Source organism: Nilaparvata lugens, chromosome 7, assembly GCF_014356525.2.
Source record: "Nilaparvata lugens isolate BPH chromosome 7, ASM1435652v1, whole genome shotgun sequence".
In the NCBI taxonomy this organism is placed as follows: Eukaryota; Metazoa; Arthropoda; class Insecta; order Hemiptera; family Delphacidae; genus Nilaparvata; species Nilaparvata lugens.
Genome location: NC_052510.1, coordinates 9125602 through 9148586, shown reverse-complemented (window position 1 = coordinate 9148586; position 22985 = coordinate 9125602). Strand labels below are relative to the sequence as shown.

The window sequence follows — 22985 nt, the reverse complement described above, 5'->3', positions numbered from 1 at the left end:
AAAAGCTATTTGATTTGATTTGAAGGTATAGAACCTTTATCAAGTGCCACCTTTAGTGGCTGACGCACTCCCCTATCCTTGGCCAATACTCAACTTCCAGTTGAACTATACTTAGATTCACTTCAAACTGACAGCATTGGTTGAACGGGAAGCCTTGATGTTATCTATGAGGTATGCTGACAGTGCTAGAATCTCACTACATAGTTGTACGGTCATGACCAGGTAACTGGATTGTTTTGGTTGGGTGGTGGGGGGAGGGGTTGATTGGATGGCGGTGGTGGGGGGGAGAACTAACTTACCTGTCTCGCGCCAATTACGTATCTGAAAAGTTATTGCAGCTCTACTGACCGCCAAGCCGACTCCCCTCTATAATTACTCACTTTTTCCTATTACACCGTGTTCGGAGCACTCTTAAATTCTCGTAAATGCTTATCACTCACTTGGTTAAACATCCAGTTTAGCTAATTAGACACTGACTGCAATCGAGATTGCTGTGTATCGTGTTTTTTGTTCTGATGGGGTTGATCCATTGATTGCATACTTTGGCAGATTATTATTTCCCAGTTAAATTGAACTGAGATTGTAGTGGATCTTGTTCTGATGGGGTTGATTGCATAATTCAGCTCTATCTAATTATTAATTCTCAGTTTAATTGAACAACTATCCTATACTATTAAACGAGCAACTTCTGTTTATATGTTTAGATGTTTATATGTTTGTATTTCATCGGATCTCGAAAACGGCTTTAACGATTCTCACGAAATTCAGAACATATAGTAGGTTTATAATATAAAGATTCGATTGCACTAGGTCTCATCCCTGAGAAAACTTGCTGAAGGACATTAAAAGGATAATTATTATTCATCCTTGGAAAAACATCTGATAATAGTTATTTCGTCGTCTGTTGGTGATGGAAGTGAGTGAGCGAGTTCATGTGTGTGGGACTGTGTCAAAATTATGACTCAGCTGTTGAACTTTTGTAATCATTCAATCAGGTGCTTAGTGCCGGTTGCAAAAAAGGTTTCAATCCTGATTAATTCCAGTAGATCCATCTTTTAGAAATGGTCTTCTCTGATTTGGTTCACGTGAAGTTAATCAGGATTGAAATTTAACCGGCTTTTGTGCAACTGGGCCTTTGTGAGGGAAATTTTTGCATCAGTCTTGGAATTAATCTCAATTTACTGTTATTAGATGGAACATTTCTGTATGAATGTTATTATAATTTCTTCTTTCGTAATAAATTTTTTATGCTTTTGTACTCCAGAGCGAAGCCTTGGTACCCGATATTAATAATAATATCGAGTAACCTGGCTGGCTCAGGTCTGGTGTCACAGTTTTCAAGACGCAACTGATCAATTTCCAGGGCCTCTGACATCACCCAATGACTGCTTTTGAATAAAAATCATAATTATAATTGAACAACTGAGATTGTAGTGGATCTTGTTTTTTTTCTGGATGGGGTGATTGCAGTGGATCATGTTTTTTTTTTGTTCTGGATGGGGTTGATCCGTTGATTGCATTCTTTTGGCAAATTATTATTTCCCAGTTCAATTGAACTGAGATTGTAGTGGATCATGTTTTTTTTTGTTTTGGATGGGGTTGATCCATTGATTGCATACTTCGGCAAATTATTATTTCCCAGTTTAATATCAATTAATCTATTCGTGTATCTGCTACGAAAAAAATCCATTCACAGTAATTTACTACCAAACTTACATTAGGATTTCATCAGTTGTAGAAGCTGGGTGAAATAGATAAACTTGTTTGTGGATTTATAAAAAAGTGGAAGAAGTACTTCATAAATTTTAGTAGAATAATAGAGTTTATTAAATTCATTGGACACGTTAAAGATGTGTTTAACTCTAGTAATAGTTTCTAGGGATTTTCTATTTTCTCTTCACAAATTTTGAAATTTTGAGCTATAATTAGTATATCGTATTGTTAATGAAGCTCTAATTAGCTAGCAGTATTTTTTCCTTCATCCTGGTACCCCCAGAAGAAGGGAGTTTATTACAGAAAATATAACAAACAAAAATGAAAAATACACTTATAAAAAGAAATCTCACAAACAAAAAATGAAGAATAATAAACAAAGAAATTTCCTTTTCAGTGGAAAATTATATATTACCAAACGAAAAATAAATCCTCCAAAACGTTCTAAAGAAGGTTTTACTGGAGGAGTCAAGTTTCACATTATAGAAATAGTACATTGATATAATCAATCAGTGATCTCAAAAATAATTATTTTTAATTCAAATCATTATGATAATTGATAAATATCATTAATGATTTATTATTAATAAATCAATAATAATAATAATACTGAGGGTGATGCCCACATAAACTATTAGGCTTGTGCGTGGGTATTGAGTGATTGGGATGATGATGAGAGATGACGACTACTTTTTAGGTAGTCGGGACCGACGCTTTATCGTCTCCTCCGAATGACGGGGTAGTTACAAATAGTTACATGTTATATGATTGTTGTGTGCCGGTTGCAGTTTGGTGCTACGTGATTTCATTGCTATGAAGTATTTTTTTTCATGCAAATTATTATAATATTGTATGTTTTTATTGTTTTGTGTTTGTTTTAGACCCGCAGTATGGTGTTGAGGATATGACGCAGCGCGAAGATGTGCTCAAATTCGAGCAAGGACGGATCAAGGCGCTCCAAGAGGAGCGTCTTCATATCCAGAAAAAGACCTTCACCAAATGGATGAACTCATTCCTGCAGAAGGTAAGCATCGCATTACAGTATTCATTATCATAATTATGAGTTTCTTAATAGGGCTTAAGATTATCGTGGTTTTGAAATTGGTCCTTTTCTAATCATGTATTTGATTTGTGCATTGTTAAATATAAATTAATTAATTACACACTGGTAAAATAATGTTTGATAACCTTCATAGAGTTGAAATTGTGCTGGATAAAAGGAATCTATTTCGGATTTAGCAAAAGAAAGACGATCCTGAAGGGAATAAATTCTTAAAAGTTTTTCAGCTGAATGATCCTCAGTTGTGTAAACGAGTCATTAGCCTAATCGTCCGTCAATAATAAATGTATTGTAGATGACATGGAATTTGCTAGAATTTTTGAGTTGGGGTATCAATTTAGATCTTTAGATTAGAGTTAATGTGGTAAACATTCTAAAATTCCTCCAACTTTTGAAGTGAACATACGGTGAAGAGGGACGGTTAGAAGTCTGTACAGTACCATTTTTTTGATTCATAAGTGAAAAAAATCTATAATAGTAAACTATAGTACAACTCTATTATAGTCCTCCAAATCTCTGTTAAAAGATTATATATTATAAGTTCCTGAGTTTATATATTAGATATTTCACAATAAGTAATCATACCGCCCTTTATTGAAGAAAGCTAAGGTGAGAACCTCTATAATAACAGTATTTCATAGCAACATTGATGATGCTATCCTTGTATATCCTTGTTAGACAAAGCAGATTGAGCTATCCTTTTCTAGCTTTACAACGTTATCATAGTGTTTTAACAATGTAGAAGTATAATTGATACACAAATAAAAATATAAATATAAATCTCAGTACCCTTTTTGAATTATGTTATCACTTATTTATAAATTAATTAATTTTTATTGTGATAAAATAATTCAAAAATTTTATATTTTGTATTTCTATTTATATTGCAAGTAGCCCTAAACAGAAAATAGACAATTAATACACAAAATAATTATTTCATCTGAATTATTGAAAAATATATTTTCTTGACAAATAAAATATAATTGATCATTCTAAACAAGAATAACAGTTGATATTACATTCAATATACCGGTATCAGCTATTCTCTAGAGAAGGCAGTGGCAAGGCAGAGAATCGGCTCCGTGGATCACTGCCATTATAACGTAGATCCCACTATAAGTTATACTAGTTGATTCTAGTTAACTAGTTGATTCTAGTTATACACGTTGATTCTAGTTAACTATTAGTTAGACGTATCAATTTCGTAGGTGTGAACTCATATCAACTGTCGAAAACCCATCTTCGTAACCAAGTAAATACTTATGCTCTTCTTCGCGATAAGTCTCTTGATTAGGTAGTACCAGTGTTGTTTATTACTTGATTTCTTTTTTCTACTAACCTTTACTTTCTCAACCGACTGAAGAAGCATCGTGGACTTGAACTTTTTCCAAGCGTTGCTTCCCCCAAAGCTATCTACTCTTTCTTCAGTAACAGTTTTATTTTTGAGAATTGAAATCTCCTTAACATTCTCATGAGGTTTTCATCCATAGCTCTCACTCTTCTCACTCTTTTTTGGTAGAGAGTTAGTGGGGAGGATATTTTTAATATTCTTTCCGAAGAATGGACATTGATATGTCCAAAGCTCCGCCAATTGATGTAGATGCATAACAATATGATTATTATCTATAGTTATTATATTACAAATTGCTTTTTCATATCATATACAGTTCAATAATTATTTTCTTAGTCTATATTATGTAAATTCATCTATAATTTTGCTGTATTGTAAGCTATTGTATATAAGTGTATAAGCCAGTATATATTGTAATCTACATAAATAAAGTACTCAATCAATCAATCAATCTTCTGCCAGATGTGAATTAATTATTCAAACAATTCCTGACCTTATGCATAAATTTTCAATATTCTGCAAATTTTTAATAATTCTCATAATTTCTGCTGTGATCCCTCTTCATTTGTGCAACCAGTTCTATACAATCTGTTTCCCTCTAAACTAACAACGAAGCTCTAAGCTCCAGTTAGCTCTGACTTTGTTCAGGAAAAAATGTAATAGTCTAGATTCTAGAATATCAAAGATCGATTAAAATCATCTTCCTAAATCATTGAAGGTGTATTGATGAAAGCTTTCATCAACTGAGTTTTGAAAATTTAATTTATGTAAAAAACTTTTGTGTTGCAACATAATTAGAATATTATTCTAAATGCTTTACCCTTTTTGTTTCACTCTAAGAATGTCCTCATATCACGTCCACCTCTCTACATCTCAAGCCAATTCTATGGGTTTCTGGTTTTCATTTCATTATTGTGTTTGGAAAACTGTTTTCTGATTCACTCAATGAAATGTTCCAACATAATCAGAACATCGTCTGCGTATATTTCTCATCCTTTATCCTTCCCTATCAAATGTTATTGTACTCTACTATATTTATTCGCACCTCATCTCATTCTACTCTACTATCTTTATCCTTCCCTATCAAATGTTATTGTTCTCTACTATCTTTATTCGCACCTCATCTCATTCTACTCTACTATCTTTATTGGCACCTCATCTCATTCTACTCTACTATCTTTATTCGCACCTCATCTCATTCTACTCTACTATCTTTATTGGCACCTCATCTCATTCTACTCTACTATCTTTATTGGCACCACATCTCATTCTACTCTACTATCATTATTTGCACCTCATCTCATTCTACTCCACTATCTTTATTCGCACCTCATCTCTTTCTTCTCTACTATCTTTATTCGCACTCATCTCATTCTACACTACTATCTTTATTGGCACCTCATCTCATTCTCCACTTTCTTCCTTTTTTCTCTCTCTCACTATCTTTTCTTCCTCTCTTCCTTCTTCCTCTACAAATTTCGCAATGTTCCGCTTCCCATTTCACTCAAGATTGTCCTTTGTCCCGTCTGACTGTGCCTGCAGTTTGCAACAGTGGCTGTTGGACCATGAGCCATGAGAGCATCGGCCATGCATGAAGAATAAACAACCGTCTGGCTGTGACATTGCACTGCTCTATTACACCGTATAACCAGACAGAACTGAGATATTCCCTTATCTCTGGTATAACTCACTTCGTCTGGAGGCCCCTGTTCTCTTCAAACAGTCAGCATTAGAAGAATCGGTGTTTATTTTTCATAAGGAATACTGCAGACTGCTGTGATGAATTTCCATGGTTGGATTCTCATTCTCTTGAATTGAAATCCCTATCGCTGGACCCAATTCTCCAGTCGCCTGAAAACATTTTCAATGTAAATATCACTATACAGAAGGCAATGACCAAAATTGTACTATAGCATAGAGAAACGATAGCATAAGTAGATATCCCATGGTATAGGGCGTTTATGTCGCGACTTTTACTGTTATCCCAAGCCGATAGTTCACTTAGTTCTTTCCCATGAAGCTGTGTGACGCTGGTAGTCTCTCAAATTGTGCCGTTCCTACACTCTCACCCCAACAAAACAGTGAAAATTTACAATAATCGACAGTAATCGTCTTGAGATAACAGTAAAAGTTGCGACATAAATTCCCTATACCATGGGATATTTACTTACGCTATTGTTTCTCTATGACTATAGTGAGTGAGGTCCACGTTATAATGGCAGTATTTGATTACATTGGTGTTGCTATACTTATATTCGACAAAGAAGATACAGTAGAACTATTTTTTCTACCTCTGCAGCGACGCCAAATCGGTTTTTGACAATGCAGAAAATTTAATTAACTAAATCTCAATTATGAAAATTTTGTATTTTATTATTGAAAAAATATATTTTATTGTCAAATAAAATGTAATTTGTTAAGCAAGAATGAACAGTTAGAACAGTTAATGTTATCAGATATACTGGTATCAGGTATCCTCTGTAGAAGGCAGTGGCAAGGCTGAGAATCGGCAACGCTGTTCTCCTATCTCTCTCCATTGCCAATATAACGTGGACATGACTATATAGTCCTAATAGTCCTCATGCTATTACTTGGAGGAAACTCAAAATTAAGTACGTTTTCAAGTTATAAAAATGCTTTTATCAAAATTCTTTATTCAAAAAACAAATAACAATCAAATATGAATTAGAAATATATAACACAACTTTGCGAGAAAATCCATAACAGTTAGTTATAGAATTATGTGAATAATTTATATGGCAAAGATAGGTATGCCATGAAAAAAATTGTAATGTGAAATTTTCATCTTTCAATATTATCAAAATTTTATATTTTTTGTTTGCTTTTCAAATAAGAATTTGTGTTTTCTTAATTTTAAACTTCATAAAATAGAAACTAAGGAAGTGAGAAAACATGAAGAACCCAATATACAACCTATAAACTTGGGTGTTAATACGGCAAGGCATAACATCCAAAAGGATCTCTGCCGATAAAAGCCATATGAATAAATAAAATAAATAAATAAGTCCTCATTCTGAATCGACCGAATTTAGCCGTTCACTTCAAGTAAGGAACTAATCAGTTGTTAGTTTCTTACCTATTCTCAAAATACATATAATGGCGTTTGTAGAATGAAGGGTTGGAAAGATTATATCTGGAGAGAATAAAGCCACCTGATTCTATTTGAAATAATACTCTCTTGAGGCCTCACACCTGAAAGTAACTGTAACAAGGTGTTGATTCAGATGCTTCTGTGATGAACGAGTTGTTGTTGGTTTCGTACCCAGTCTAGAAATAAATATGTATTGTTATACCTCGAATAGTGAAAAGGGTTTTGTTCCAAAGGATTGGGATTTTACCTGATAATAAATGTAATGTGGCGATAATAGGAAAAATAGTTTGAATGGTTTGTGAGCAACGAACGGTTCTTGATTTCTTACCTGTGCTAAAAATTGTGCAGGTAACGGTAGCTTACTCCATAGTGGTTTCAACTATTAAACCCGTTTAAAATTGTATGATTATCATCCTATAAATTGGAATTGTGCCTGTAGGAGGTCGATTTGAAAGGGGTTTGTTCCTAACGAAAGAGCTGATGCACATGATTCTTTCGTTTGAAATGTTTTCTTGAAATAGTATGATCTGTTAAACGAAAAAGAAGTGTTGAATCCTATGTTATACTGAACTTTCATTGGCTGTTGACAAGACAACGCAATCGCTACTCACCAATTAGTTATTAATTGGTATATAATTGTGATATTGGTTAGATTTTCATAATCAACAATTTCATAAATGGTTTCATAAAAGCAATCATTACTCACCAATTAGTTGACTTGTGATATTGGTTAAATTTCAAAATGGTTTCGCAATTTTCCATTGTTCACCTCCCATGGCTGTCGTCATGACAACAAAAAAGCTTCGCTCTCATTGGCTAGCTTGTGATAGGTTATTGAATGTTAGGCTATTAGGTTATTGAAAGGCTCTGTTACTGAATTGTCATTGGCTGATGACGACGAAATCGCTACTCTCCCATTGGTTTTTGGTTAGCTTGTGATTGTTGTAAATGTATCTTAGTCCGTTGTCACGATGACTGAATTGCTGCTTTCTTATTAGTTAGCTTGAGGATGAGCAATTAGGGAGTATTATTAAAGATGAGGGAGAAATTGACTTTTGTATAATTATTTCTTTTCGAGAAATCGCTCTTTGTATAGTTATTTCAATTATAGTTTTTTGAGACACGTAACACTGAAATTGCTTTCTTTAAATTGAAATATTCTAAAAATAAAGTTTTTGAAAGTATTCCATGTTTGGAAGCTTTCTAAATTGAGCATTGAAAGCTCAATTTTATTCAAATACTTAACTTTATGGCTAAAACACTGACAGAAATACTGTACGGCTTTATGAGCCAAGTAATACAGATTTTAGTTAAAATTTCCAAAAATGGAGTTCAAACCAATCCTCTCAGATTACATATTTATTTATTTCATTTCACAATCACTATGTCAAATTAATGATTGGGAGAGAATCAAAAGGATAAACCCAAAACTGTTTCTCTACCTAATTTTGATAAAAATAGTCCAAATAAGGTTATTTAATCACTTATTATAAAAATCACATCAATTTAAAGTCTATATTTGACTAGATTAAATATTTATAATGGCTAATGACTTATACTGCTGCTAGAAATACTGTACTGCTTTTTTGGGATCTCTATTCTATTCGTTCACAAGAATATCATATTATATTTAGAAGATGTTACAGCAATCGCAAAATAAGTTACCTTTGTGATCTTTGGTTATAACATGTAGGCTACAAACAAACATATTGCTACTTTCTGTATTGTTGTGAAGAGTGAAGACGCTTTTACCATAGAGAAACAATAGCGTAAATAGATATCCCATGGTATAATGCGTTTTTGTCACAACTTTTACTGTTATCTCAAGCCGATTACTGTCGATTATTATCGATTTTTACTGTTTTGTTGGGGTGAGAGTGTATGAACGGCACAATATGAGAGACTACCAGTGTCACACAGCTTCACGGGAAAGAACTGTGTGGACTATCAGCTTGAGATAACAGTAAAAGTTACGACAAAAACGCATTATACCATGGGATATCTATTTACGCTATTGTTTCTCTATGGTAATAGCGTCTTCACTCTTCACAACAATACAGCAAGTAGCAATATGTTTGTTTGTACATGTTGTAACCAAAGATCAAAAAGGTAACTTATTTTGCGATTGCTGTAACATCTTCTAAATATAATATGATATTCTTGTAAACTAATAGAATAGAGATCACAAAAAAGCAGTACAGTATTCCTAGCAGCAGTATAAGTCATTAGCCATTATACATATTTAATCTAGTCAAATATAGACTTTAAATTAATGTGATTTTTATAATAAGTGATTAAATAACCTTATTTGGACTATTTTTATCAAAATTAGGCCCTATACCATGGGATATCTACTTACGCTATTGTTTCTCTATGCTATTACTCATTTCGAGAAGTATGTGTGCAATAGTACGGAGAGAACATGTCAAGTTAGGATACAGTGTACGGTACACTTTCAATCTCTCTCCAAGTGAGTGAATACACGATAAAGCTGAATTCGTGAAATTACAAGTGAAATGTGGAATTATAATTCCTATAAGTTCTAATGGTATCATTCATACTTACTTGGTCGGGCTGAGTGTGAATAGTACGATTAGAACTCGTGGAATTATATTTTCACTGTCACTCTTGTGTGCAAATCCAGTTTAATTCGGTTTAGAAGTGAGGGTGAAATTCAGAGCAGGTCATTGCATTTGTTGGCTGTCTAGCTGCCTTGCCAACGGCCGACTTGCTAACCTTTTGACTACTTCACTGCTGAAGTGGAAGGCATGTAAGCTGGTGGCTGGATTCCTAGAAACACCGCTGTTTTTCGTACAGAATTATTGAGAATGTTCACACGCACAACCAGAAGGACTGAAAGTGCAAATCTGCCTCAGGGCGCTCCTCTCTCATCACTTCTTCTTCTTCTCTCTGGTAGTTTTCTTTTCGTCCTCTCTCTTCTCCTTGGTTTTTCAGTTATGTTCGTTTACTTTCTTGTATTTCCATGGTCTCCACCTTTCCTGTAACCTTCTAAACCTTGAACTTTCTCAATTACTCACAGTTCTTCTCAACCTTTTCTTCTTTCTTCTACCTGCTACTTACCTCTCTTTCTCTCACTCTTCTACTCCTCCACCATTTTTTCTTCCGCTTCTTCTAATTTATTCCCTCTTCTTCATACATACTTTCTCTTGTTTTCCACTTCCTCATTATTGTAAACCAATTTTTCTTCCGCATCTTTTACCTTATCTCCTCTTCTTGGAATACATACTTTCTTCTGTTTTTCATATCCTCATTATTCTCAAACTCCCTCTTCTCTTTGCTCAACATATTCTCTCGCTTTTCATCAGTCTTCCTCTTTCATTCTTATTGTCCATCCTCGTTAATTACCCCTTCTCAACCTTACCTTCTACATAGGCATTTACTTATTCTCAACTATTTTCATATTCTTTTCCTTTCTATTATTATGTTTCTTGTTGTTGTTGTTGTTGTTGTTGTGCTTCTTCTTCTTCTTCTTTTTCTTTTTCTTCTTCTTTTCTTCTTCCTCTTTTCTAATTCTTCTTCTTCTTCTTCTTCTTCCTCTTCTTCTTCTTCTTCTTCTTCTTCTTATTATTATTATTATTATTCTTTTTATCATTAATTCTCCTATTACTTCAATCTCTCCCCTTCCCCATCTCTTGGTCGTATTTATTTGTCTTCTTTGCTCCTTATCGTTCTCGTATATCTTACCACCTTCTCATTGATCCTTTCTTCTTCCATCTTTTTTTTTCAATTAGATCACCACCACCAAGTCATTCTCCTTCAACTTCATTCTTTAGTTTCCTTCTTCTTCTTCTTCATCTTATTCACTCCCTTCATACTCCTTCTCCCTTTCATTTTCTTTATCTGTTCATCCTCAACCTTTTCACTCCTTCCCATCCTTTACGTTCTTCGTCTGTCTTCTTTCAATTACTGGACCGGTGCACTTACCATGCTGTCCAAATCTCGAGTTTTCTTCTTCATCTTACTCTTTTCCTTCTTGTACTCCTTCCCTCTTCCATTTTCTTCACCTGTTCATCCTCAACCTTCTCTCTCCTCCCTAACCTCTTCGTCCTGCTTCTTTCCTTTCCAATCTCATTTCAATTACTGGATCGGTGCACATACCTATTCATGCAGCCCAATCGTCTGACTCAATCACTGTTGCCGTGGAGAACATTGTAATGTGATAGACAAGCTAATGTCTGTTTTCACCGGTAAATTGCCTCTTTTCAGTTTATTCGTATCATCATTGTCTAGTCATCAGATTGATTGGAATCATTCATGGTTTTCACTGATGTTTGCTGGAAGGTAGTTCCGATAGTTAACTTGAAAAATATGAAGAAATGTGGAGGATGTTGAGATGAAAATGAAAATGTTCTATGAATTCTTGAATTAATGGTACTGGACTTCCAGAATCTTCTATTCACAATATCATTGTTGTGAAGGTAGGTACTAAATATCCAAGTTAGTAATTTTTATAACCAGAATTATCATTAAGGATGTGTCAAGAAATTTCATAGAAGATTATATTTTCTAGAACAATCATTTTCCAGGACACTTGGTTTTTGAGTATAGAATCAATCTGTCTTCAGTATTTCAATTGATTATTTGATTTATCAATGTGGTACTCCAATTGATTATCAACGTAAAGAATGATAAAATAAAAGAAATATCGTGTTAATTTATGTTAAATACGATTTTTTGATGTATTTTACACGATGTGCGGTGATGTTAAATTAACACTTCCTCGTGAACTGTATTTGAAAATCTGGCGATTCTAATATGTGAAATGAATGTTTTATTAGGTATTTTGACCCCAAAAACTATCTGGAAGCTAGGTTCATAAACTGCAAGCTTAGATTTTAATGTATAAGTTCCAAGGGACCTTATAGGCCTTAATGCTCACATCTTTCAAAAGGTAAAGTAGCAATACTTCACTACCTTTATTATAACAAGACATCACATTACTTGAGAGCTTAAACTGAAATATTTTACTTGAAGAATAAACAAAAACCACCACCATTCCTTTCTTCAGTTTCCTACCTTTCCTTTCGTTAGAATATTCAAGTTCCAAGGGACCTTATAGGCCTTAATGCTCACATCTTTCAAAAGGTAAAGTAGCAATACTTCACTACCTTTATTATAACAAGACATCACATTACTTGAGAGCTGAAACTGAAATATTTTACTTGAAGAATAATCAAAAACCACCACCATTCCTTTATTCAGTCTCCTACCTTTCCTTTCGTTAGAATATTCAGAAAATCGAGTGAATGCTAACATTCTAGGCTGAATTGATTGATTCATAATTTAGTAAGAATGTCGAATGATCGGTGAAACGGAGGAATGGAAGGTTTCTTAAATCTGGTTGAGAGAATAATAATAGGATGAGCATTTTCTCATCTTCAGCCTATCGAAGATTAAGATCAATTCAGAATGATGGAAACCAGTTTATCTGCACGTTTCTTGCACCCTCACATTCTCTTCGTCTTCTTCTTCTTCTTCTTCTTCTTCTTCTTCTCTTCTTCTTCTTCTTCTCTTCTTCTTCTTCTTCTTCTTCTTCTTCTTCTTCTTCTTCTTCTTCTTCTTCATCAATTCGCTCTGTGGTTAACTCACAACATCCTCCAATATAGTGGAATTTTACTTCAAACTGTCAGCATTGGATGTATGGGAAACATTGGTGTTATTTTGTAAGTCATGCTGACAGTGTGAAGTGAAATGATCCCCTGGTAGCCTTGCTTTACTAGTAGGCAGTTCATTGATCCCTTTCACTGTGTAATCACTATATTATTACTATATTCAGTTCCCACTATATACCATCCCAATATTCATCTGCATAAAATTGGAATCTATAATTTATTTATAAACTGTAATTTATTTCATCCTACCGACTTATCGCTATCGAGAAATCTATTCTTAAATTCTTGAGTGGGGGTTATAATTTTTTCACATACTCTTGAAAACTGTGTAGTAGGTACTATTATTGAAATCGAAAGAACCTACTGATGAAAGATCTACTTGTAACTTTTGCTTTTTATTGTGTTGCATATCCATACTTTCTCACTATTGATATCCTATTATATTAAGCAAGCAATTTCTGTATATATTTTTATATTTGGTTATTTATATTCATATATCTATATTTGGTTATTTATATTTATATTTGGTTATTTATGGTTATTTATGTCCAACGGATCTCGAAAACAGCTCTAACGATTTTCACGAAATTTGGAACATAGTTTATGATATAAAAATTCGATTGCACTTGGTCTCATCCTAAACTCGCTGAACGACATTAAAAGGATAATTCATCCTTGGAAAAACAGCTGAGACTTTCGTCGTCTGTAGATGATAAAAGAGTGAGTGGGCGAGTGCGTCTGTGAAAAATCAAAATATCTCATCCCCGAAATTCATAAGCTGACGTATAGCCAGCTGTAAAATATAAACACAATCATTTTGAAGAATTGTGTTCTGTTCAATAAATAAAAATGACGAGCGAAGCTTGGTACCCCGATATTAAAACTTGAATTTTAAAACACTGTATGAAGTGAAAAATGCATCCTACTATTAGTAGTGACGATCATTTCAACCTGGTGTGGGTCATCATCAGACTCCATGATGATGACCCACACAAGGTCGAAACGATCGTCACTACCTACTAATAGTAAGTTCATTTTTCACTTCATTAATGTTTTGAAATTCAAGCTTTTTTGCTTAATTGTACTCTCTAGAATTTGACAATATATGTGTGTTTTTATTCCATTATGGAATGGTTCTACAACATTGACAGTGACCGTGGGGTCCCTTCTGACCGAATCCCAAAAGGTCGAAGAGTATACTTTTCCATATGGTCGAATCCCATCTAGCCGATGAGATTCGATCAATTGCGACAAACTACAACATTTTTCTATCAAATGGGATTCGACTGTTTGAGAATCGGTCAGATGGGAAAATCAAATTTTCGACCTTTTGCGACAGTTGAGATTCTCGGCCAAATGGGATTACTATTAAAACTTTTCGATCATTTGGGATTCGACCATTTGGGAAAGTACAAGTTTGGTGGTATTATTTTGTCGCAAAAGATCGAAAATTGAAGAATCCCAAATGATAGAATTGAAACTTTTACTTTCCCAAATGGTCGAATCCCAAATGATCGAAAAGTTTTAATAGTAATCCCATTTGGCCGAAAATCTCAACTGTCGCAAAAGGACGAAGATTTGATTTTCCCATCTGACCGATTCTCAAACAGTCGAATCCCATTTGATAGAAAAATTTTGTAGTTCGTCGCAAATAGTCGAATCTCAAAAGGTCGAAAAGTATACTTTCCCATATGGTCGAATCCCATCTAGCTGATGAGATTCGATCATTTGCGACTAACAAACTAAACTTTTCTACCAAATAGGAATCGACCATTTGGGAATCGGTCAGTTGGGGAATTCAAATCTTTGACTTTTTGCAACAGTTGAGATTTTCGACCATTTGGGAAAGTACAAGTTTCAATTCTACCATTTGGGATTCTTCAATTTTCGATCCTTTGCGACAAAATAATAATTTCGACCAAATGGGAATCGGTCATTTGGCATGCCACCACAGTGACTCAGTCGATTTTTAAATTCAATTTTGTTCTATTTTTTCAAATCTTGAATGCCTTCAAAACGAAAGTGGAATGTATGAAATTGAAAATTCGAAAATTCATCATGGCAGATACAACATGGTATTCCATGGCATGGAAAACAGCATATCAATTATATTACATTCAAAGTCTCCTATATGTAGATTATTTAGTAGTCGTTCAGTACTCCAATTCCCTATCAGGCCTGGAAGAGTAATTTATTACTGTATAATAATTATTTAAAAATATCCAATGAATTGGGTTAACTGCAATCTCTTATAAATCTTCCATTTCAGAGTAATCTATTTTATTGAATTGCTTTGACAAAGAAGCACTCCCTCCATCACAAAACCAATTTCACTTAGATCTTCCGGGTTGTCCAGTCATGTATTCAAACCTTCATCTTCAGTGCTTATTGATAAATATCTATAGTTATTGTATATGGGTATTGTAAGCTCCTCTTTATCTTTTCTGTACCAATCGGATACACTTCATCATTGCGCCTCTGTAAACCGTGTAATAACCAATCCTATCTCAATGTCGTAACTCATTTTTATTTTTCATTCATCCGAACTCGAAGTCTTTTTTATGATTCGGAAGGTTAGTCGGCCTAAACCAAAACGTTTGTTACCAATAACCGGAAATAATCATTTCCAATGTCTTTCTTTCTATGGAGTCTTGTCTGAAATCGTTGAACATTTTATTCCGCCTACTACTCACAGTTTACATTTTATGTAAATTTTATGTTCTACTTTGCTCTACTATGTTCTTCTTTTTATACTCTACTCATAGAACATTTATTCCGTCAGCTGCATAGAGTACATTTGTAATCCTATTATATTAAAACGAGCAATTTCTGTATATATCTGGTTACTTTTACTTTCCTTGCCCTATTACCATAGGTAAGGAAAGTATTGCCTTCCGATAAAAAATAAGGTACCCCAATTTCTAAATTTCTATACGTTTCATGGTCCCCTGAGTCCAAAAAAGTGTTTTTTGGGGTTTGGTCGTGTGTGTGTGTGTGTGTGTGTGTGTGTGTGCGCGTCTGTGTACACGATATCACATCTCCCAATCAACGGAATGACTTGATTTTAGAACTTAAGGTCCTTACTATATAAGGATCCGACACGAACAATTTCGATCAAATGCAATTCAAGATGGCGGCTAAAATGGCGAAAATGTTGTCAGGAAAAGGGTTTTTCGCGATTTTCTCGAAAACTGCTCCAACGATTTTGATCAAATTTATACTTAAAATAGTCATTGATAAGCTCTATCAACTGCCACAAGTCCTATATCTGTAAAAATTTCAGGAGCTCCGCCCCATCCATTCAAAGTTTGATTTTAGATTCCCAATTATCAGGCTTCAGATACAAATCTAAACAGAAAATTTCAAGTGGAAAAGATTGAGCATAAAAATCTCTACAATTAAAATGTTCAGTAACATTTTGACCTAAAATTGAAAATAAGCTCGAAGTTCGAGAAAATGAGAATATTCAATTGCAAACTGTTGGCAACATTCTATTAAATCATTCACTATGAAGAGATAGCAGACTTCGTGTGTCTGCAGCGTTTTTGTCCTGTCACCAGCTGGCTTAGATCTTTAAATAGTAGACTTGAGATGCGCGTGAACACTAGTGTCAGGTGATCAATTTTCATAACTGCAAGGATGTTGTGTGAGTGCGCCACACCAGATTTTTTTTTTCAAAAGTAGCTCTTGAAGAAAAGATAATGTACATTACTATGCTGCTACTGTTCTTATACGCTGATTATAGCATGACATAATGTGGATGTGGTGATTTAACAGTTATAAATTAAACCCTTCAAAGCAGAAAACTGGACTTCTTTCTTTTTTGGCGTGAATTCTTTCAGTTTGCTGTTGGTTACTATTTTTCTCCTCTCGTAAAATTTGCCATTGAAATGTGGTTGAGTCAAAGACCTCTTGAACGAGTGCCAACAGCTCGTTGTAGCTCTGTTTATATCGTTATTTCTCTCGATATTACCCTTTTGACTTTATCTCCCGACAGATCTATGTCATCACCAGATATGCTCTGTCTTGGTGTATATGTATATCGTTGTTTTAAGTACATCGATCTGAATGGCAATGATTGTGTATCTACAAGTACATGATGAAACCTACATCTATATACTGTTATTTTGTGATGATGCTCAAAGTCCAGGTCGTAATGCGAATAGTATCGACCATTCATTCAGTTTTCACAGCTTTGTTTATAGAGTTTTAAGCCAATAGCACTGCGGTATAAGCTTGTATATTATATGGTCGGTCTATAATCGTTGAACAATATTTATCATTTAAGTTTGTATATCATAATCGTTGAACAATATTGAAAGTTGAATCATATGAAAACTAAAACATTCTGCAAACAGGAAGAATAAATCTTTACAACCACATCAAACTATGAAGAGGGGGAAGAAACTTTTTCATCAATGAGGAATGATCCATTGACGTATATAATAAAACCTAATAATAGATAATGGATAATAAAACCTGATTCGATAAAAAACCTAAACCTAATTAGATAATAAAACCTAATTCTTATTCTATTCTCTCTGAAGTCATCCATGTAGATCATACTACTACAGAGTAAAGAAAACTATATTTCTGTAATTTTTGTCATTATTTTGATTATATCTGTCATCTCTGATTGGCCTACTACACAATACGTTATCTCAGCGTTAGGTCGAACAACTGAGAAATACTCGTAACATACAATAATACTTGTAAAATTTACAAATTTACGGTGTCCGGACTTCTAATTCACAATTTCAATGAAATAATTCAAATATTCTTTATTTATTTTTATTATTTATTGATTGCTACAATAATTACATCATCAAAATGATAGGGAGAGAAAAAATAAGGTTACCTTGTGCTATACCTCTGCCAAATTTAGATAAGGTTACACATAGTCCGAAATAGGTCAAGTCTTTTTGTTGTTCATTTCATAAAATTTTCAGTCCTTAATTATTTTCACAACGTAGTTTTTTTAATTTAGTTGCTTCAAAACCAAACATAAAATAAATATTTCACATTATTATCACTAGAATAGGAAATATTCACATATTAAAGAAATAATTTTGCAGGACCAATAATTTTTATAGAATTCTTCATTGGTGGATGGGAATTGGCAGATATTCAGTTTGATGGTCGTAAGAAGTTCCCAAAAAGTTGGTGTATTGGTTAATAGGGTTGGTTAGGTTAAATGGATAATTTAGTTTGGTTGAATGGGCCTAAAGTTATCTCTGCTTGAAGAAATCAAATCCATCTATGATCACAGCTGTACTAGTGGAAAGTTGAGTGTATATTTTTGGCTTCAAAATTTTCTGAATTAACTTAATTTATTCAAAGTGCGGTGATATTAAGTGCAATATTTGACTATAATTTGGTATTTTAATCATTCTAAATTCAAAATTTCTAGCTCATATATATTTTTGGACAGAACTTTGAACTTTAACTTTCCTCACTATGAACATAACCTATTTTTTCGGACATTTTATTATTTATCAAAATTTGGGAACAGAATAGTTTTGGGCTATGCCTGTTGTTCTATCCCGATCATATTCATATGATTTGTAATTATATCAACCAATAAATAAATTCTCGATACATAGAGAAGAAATACATAAGTTTATCGTTTAATTCAACTAACGTATGATGCTATTGAGATAACACAATTTAATGGGAAACGTACAAATATCATGGATGGTTTCCGAATTGATGATTGATTAATGGATGATTTTCTGCTTTTCAAATCATCTACTATTCAAATCAAGACCTCGAGACTGGTGGATGACCAATCATGTTACGTTATGTGGGACCCGAACGTTATGTAGTTTTAGGTGGGCTCCGAAACACTAGGCTATTAGTAGTTCAACAACCACGTCCACTACTTTCAATACAAAATCCGACTCTGCGGTCACTTCCAGTATAGTTTATGGTAATTTGAATGATAGTTTCTGGTTATAGCTCTATTCAATAGCGACCATTCCAATTTCAATAGTCCATTCCCATTTCCATTTTAGGCCATGGTCGAACGCAAACAATCGGTGCGATTCTATACAGATTGGTGCTCAAGAGTTCAATGACTCGACATTTGAATCTGAATGAAAGTACTGCAAGAATCTTGTTCTGTTTTATCATGATAGAATAATGTGGCGATCGTAGTTCTATAGTGAGGTCCACGTTATAATGGCAGTGTTTGATTAGCAATGGTATTGCTATCATTGTCTTTCATTCAACAAAGCCCATAGCACTATCTCTTTCACGCTTTGTTCTGTTGCCAGATCGTCTTTTAACAATGTAGATTTAATAACTAATTAACAAATATTTCATCGTAATTATGTAAATTCATTATTAAATTATTAAAAAATATAATTTATTGCTTAATAAAATACAATTTATTATTTTAAACGAGAATGAACAGTTAATAATACTTACATTAATAAACCTGTATCAGAAGGCATTGACAAGACAGAAGTTCGGCAACGTCTTTCTCCTATCTTTCTCCACTGCCATTATAACGCAATGGTATTGCTATCCTTGTCTTTCATTCAACAGAGCACTATCTCTTTCACGCTTTGTTCTGTTGCCAGATCATCTTTTAACAATGTAGATTTAATAACTGATTAACAAATATTTCATCGTAATTATGTAAATTCGTTATTAAATCATTAAAAAATATAATTTATTGCTTAATAAAATACAATTATTATTTTAAACGAGAATGAACAGTTAATAATACTTACATTAATAAACCTGTATCAGAAGGCATTGACAAGACAGAAGTTCGGCAACGTCTTTCTCCTATCTTTCTCCACTGCCATTATAACGCAATGGTATTGCTATCCTTGTCTTTCATTCAACAGAGCACTATCTCTTTCACGCTTTGTTCTGTTGCCAGATCGTCTTTTAACAATGTAGATTTAATAACTAATTAACAAATATTTCATCGTAATTATGTAAATTCGTTATTAAATTATTAAAAAATATAATTTATTGCTTAATAAAATACAATTTATTATTTTAAACGAGAATGAACAGTTAATAATACTTACATTAATAAACCTGTATCAGAAGGCATTGACAAGACAGAAGTTCGGCAACGTCTTTCTCTTATCTTTCTCCACTGCCAGTTTTTTATTAAGCTGTCCAAAGTTTTTTGATAAGCTGTTTATTGATCACCTTTCTTAGTTCCATGTTAGCGGCTGGAAAGGTTACTCTTTCCGGCCTAGGTCGGAAAGAAACCTGTTCTGACGTCAGACGAGAGTCGCCTGCAAACAAATGTCTTTCAGATCTACGTAGGGACTGGAAAACAGCTGCTTTCTGTGCAGAGTGGCGAAAAAAGTTTATCTTTCATTTCACTTCAACTGTAGTTTACTGATAGTGTACAAGAATACATACTGTATTCAATCACCATTTGAGAATTTTCATGGAGATTTGACATCATTTACTGCTCATAATCATAATGAAAATTAGAATTTATCATTCTAATAAAAGGTATAACCATAGAGAATAATAGCGTAAGTAGATATCCCATGGTATAGGGCGTTTATGTCGCTACTTTTACTGTTATCTCAAGCCGATTACTGTCGATTATTGTTGATTTTCACTGTTTTGGCCGGGTGAGATTGTATGAACGGCACAATATGAGAGACTGCCAGCGTCACATAGCTTTATGAGAAAGAACTACGTGGACTATCGGCTTGAGATAACAGAAAAAGTTACGACATAAACACCCTATACCATGGGATATCTAAATATGCTATTCTCTCTATATTAACCTTAATTTTACTTGCCCACTATCCTAGATGATTTCTATCAATGTACAGTACACAATATTTATTAATCGTAATCTTCTAATAGTACACGTTACTCTGGCGGTTGTGTTGGAAATTATTCAGAACCAGTGTAAAAAATCCTGTTATGGTGGTAGTACGCACACAGGGCAAAGAATTCCGAACAGGTGAGTAAACTCTAAATTTGCTCACTAGTGGAAACCAGTATAAAACCATTGTATAACGGTTTCCCACATCTTGTTTTAATTTGGGTCATGCCAGATTGGCCTTCATAATTTCATTTGCGTGTAATACCTTCGCGAAGCGGGTCTACTGTGTATGTATAGTGAAATTCACTTTCTACTGTCAGCATCGCTTATAGGTCTATACCTACCAATGCTTCCCATTTGAACAATTTTGACAGTTCGGAAAGAAACTTACTTTGAAAGTTCTAGGCCATTCGTGTAGAATAATAGGTGCTCAAAGCTCTCTCATAGTTATCCTGATTAGTCTTGTCTGGTGTGATTAATTAAATCTCTCATCACTTGAATTAATTCACCATTTAATTTTCGTTTTTATTCCGTGTTAATTTGTAGTTTTCACTTCGTAGGTCGATTAGGTACCTACTATCTATCGCTAACTACTTTCACACTGTATTACTTTTCCTAGTAGGTACTATGGTATATATACTATCAGTATCATCTATTAAGAATAATTATTATTGACCTGCTCTGAAGAATTGAACTTGATTAGATATAATAAGTGGCATGTTATTGTTACTACCGTTTGAAGGGAGACTACTTTAGGGCCAAGTCACATGAAGTGTTTTTCCAGGCGTTTTCAGACGAGTCGACAGGGAGGAAGCTCTCCGATTGGCTGATTATCAGCCGATTCCCGAACGATAACTTAATCAGCCAATCGGAGGGCTTCGTGCTCTGCCAACACGTCTGATAACGCCTGAGAATATGCTTCATGTGGCTTGGTCATAAGCTCCAATGATCATCACAGCCCATTAATAAATAAATAAGTTTATTTGTTTAAAGCTTTAGCTCATACAAAGAGTTGCTCTTACATCGAAAGTGTGGAAGCTAAACGTAATTGAGTTACACATCTGACCCAGGTATAGACTGTTTGAAACAGAAGTTGTTCGCCTAGAGTTAAGTCAGGGTTCAACGTTTTATATGCCGGGCATGAGACCGATTTTAATGCTTTCATTCTGTCTGCTTCATGAAGAGCAATAGCATGCTTGGAAATCACTTGCCATATTTTACTCTCAATTTCGGGGTTAATTGTACAGTCATTACCTCGAAAATTAAACTGCGTAGATGCGACAGCCATTTGTTCGTTAAATTGATTAACAATATTATTGTCTTTTCATATAACTTGTAAATTTTAATTATTCACCAACTTTGCGAATATTATTATTGTATTATTTGTGCGAGGAAAAAGTTTTTCATCAAAATATTGCAATCTACAAAAAATGTGTACTAAATCCATTCTTAATCTTGGCATACTTAGTGGAAGTTTAAATGGAATCTCAGCTTAAACTGTATTTAATCAACGTTAAGTTTCGTTTGCTATAACCATAGAGAAACAATAGCATTAATAGATATCCCATGGTATAGGGCGTTTATGTCGCAACTTTTACTGTTATCCCAAGCCGATAGTTCACGTAGTTCTTTCCTATGCAGCTGTGTGACGCTGGTAGTCTCTCAAATTGTGCTGTTCATACACTCTTTCCCCAACAAAACAGTAAAAATCAACAATAATCGACAGTAATCGGCTTGGGATAACAGTAAAAGTTGCGACATAAACGCCCTTTACCATGGGATATCTACTTACACTATTGTTTCTCTATGCTATAACTATGTGATTCACCTTGAGATTGAACGACAAGCTGATTCAATTCAGTTTAAGCATTCACTGTCCAAACGCTACTTCTCATTTTCTTCAAGATCATGAAGTCACTGTGAAAATGGTAACCTGTTAAGCATTCTCAATTCATGCAGTAATTTGGCAACTGTTACACTATTTACTCTCCGATTTCGCAAAGGTTGACTTTGCATTTGTGATGGTTGTTGGTTTTGTTGACCCGTATCACACCACGGAAACCAGAAGGTTCTCCGGTTTGTGGTCAGTTTGGTGGTTGGCTGAGTGCACCACAGTCCTCCGCTTCTCTCGCCTCTTGTGTCACCCTCACTCACTCACTCTTTGTCTCTCTCTCTCACGCTCTCTCTCTCATGCTCTCTCTCTCTCTCACTCTATCTCTCACCCAAAGGTCAAACTCTTGGTTTCGCTGTCGTAGTCGCTGTGCAAACATAGCTGGCACACTTTCTGGTCAAGTTGTTAG

General features: G+C 34.2%; 1 protein-coding gene across 1 annotated transcript in view; it reads left to right on the top strand.

Annotated features, from left to right (window-relative positions):
- Positions 1 to 22985, top strand: part of LOC111057644 (spectrin alpha chain, non-erythrocytic 1-like) — a 404931-nt gene that overhangs the window by 33611 nt on the left and 348335 nt on the right. The window contains 1 exon segment of the mRNA XM_039433618.1: positions 2595 to 2737. Within this exon segment, the coding sequence (XP_039289552.1) occupies positions 2618 to 2737 (120 nt within the window). The 5' untranslated portion in view covers positions 2595 to 2617.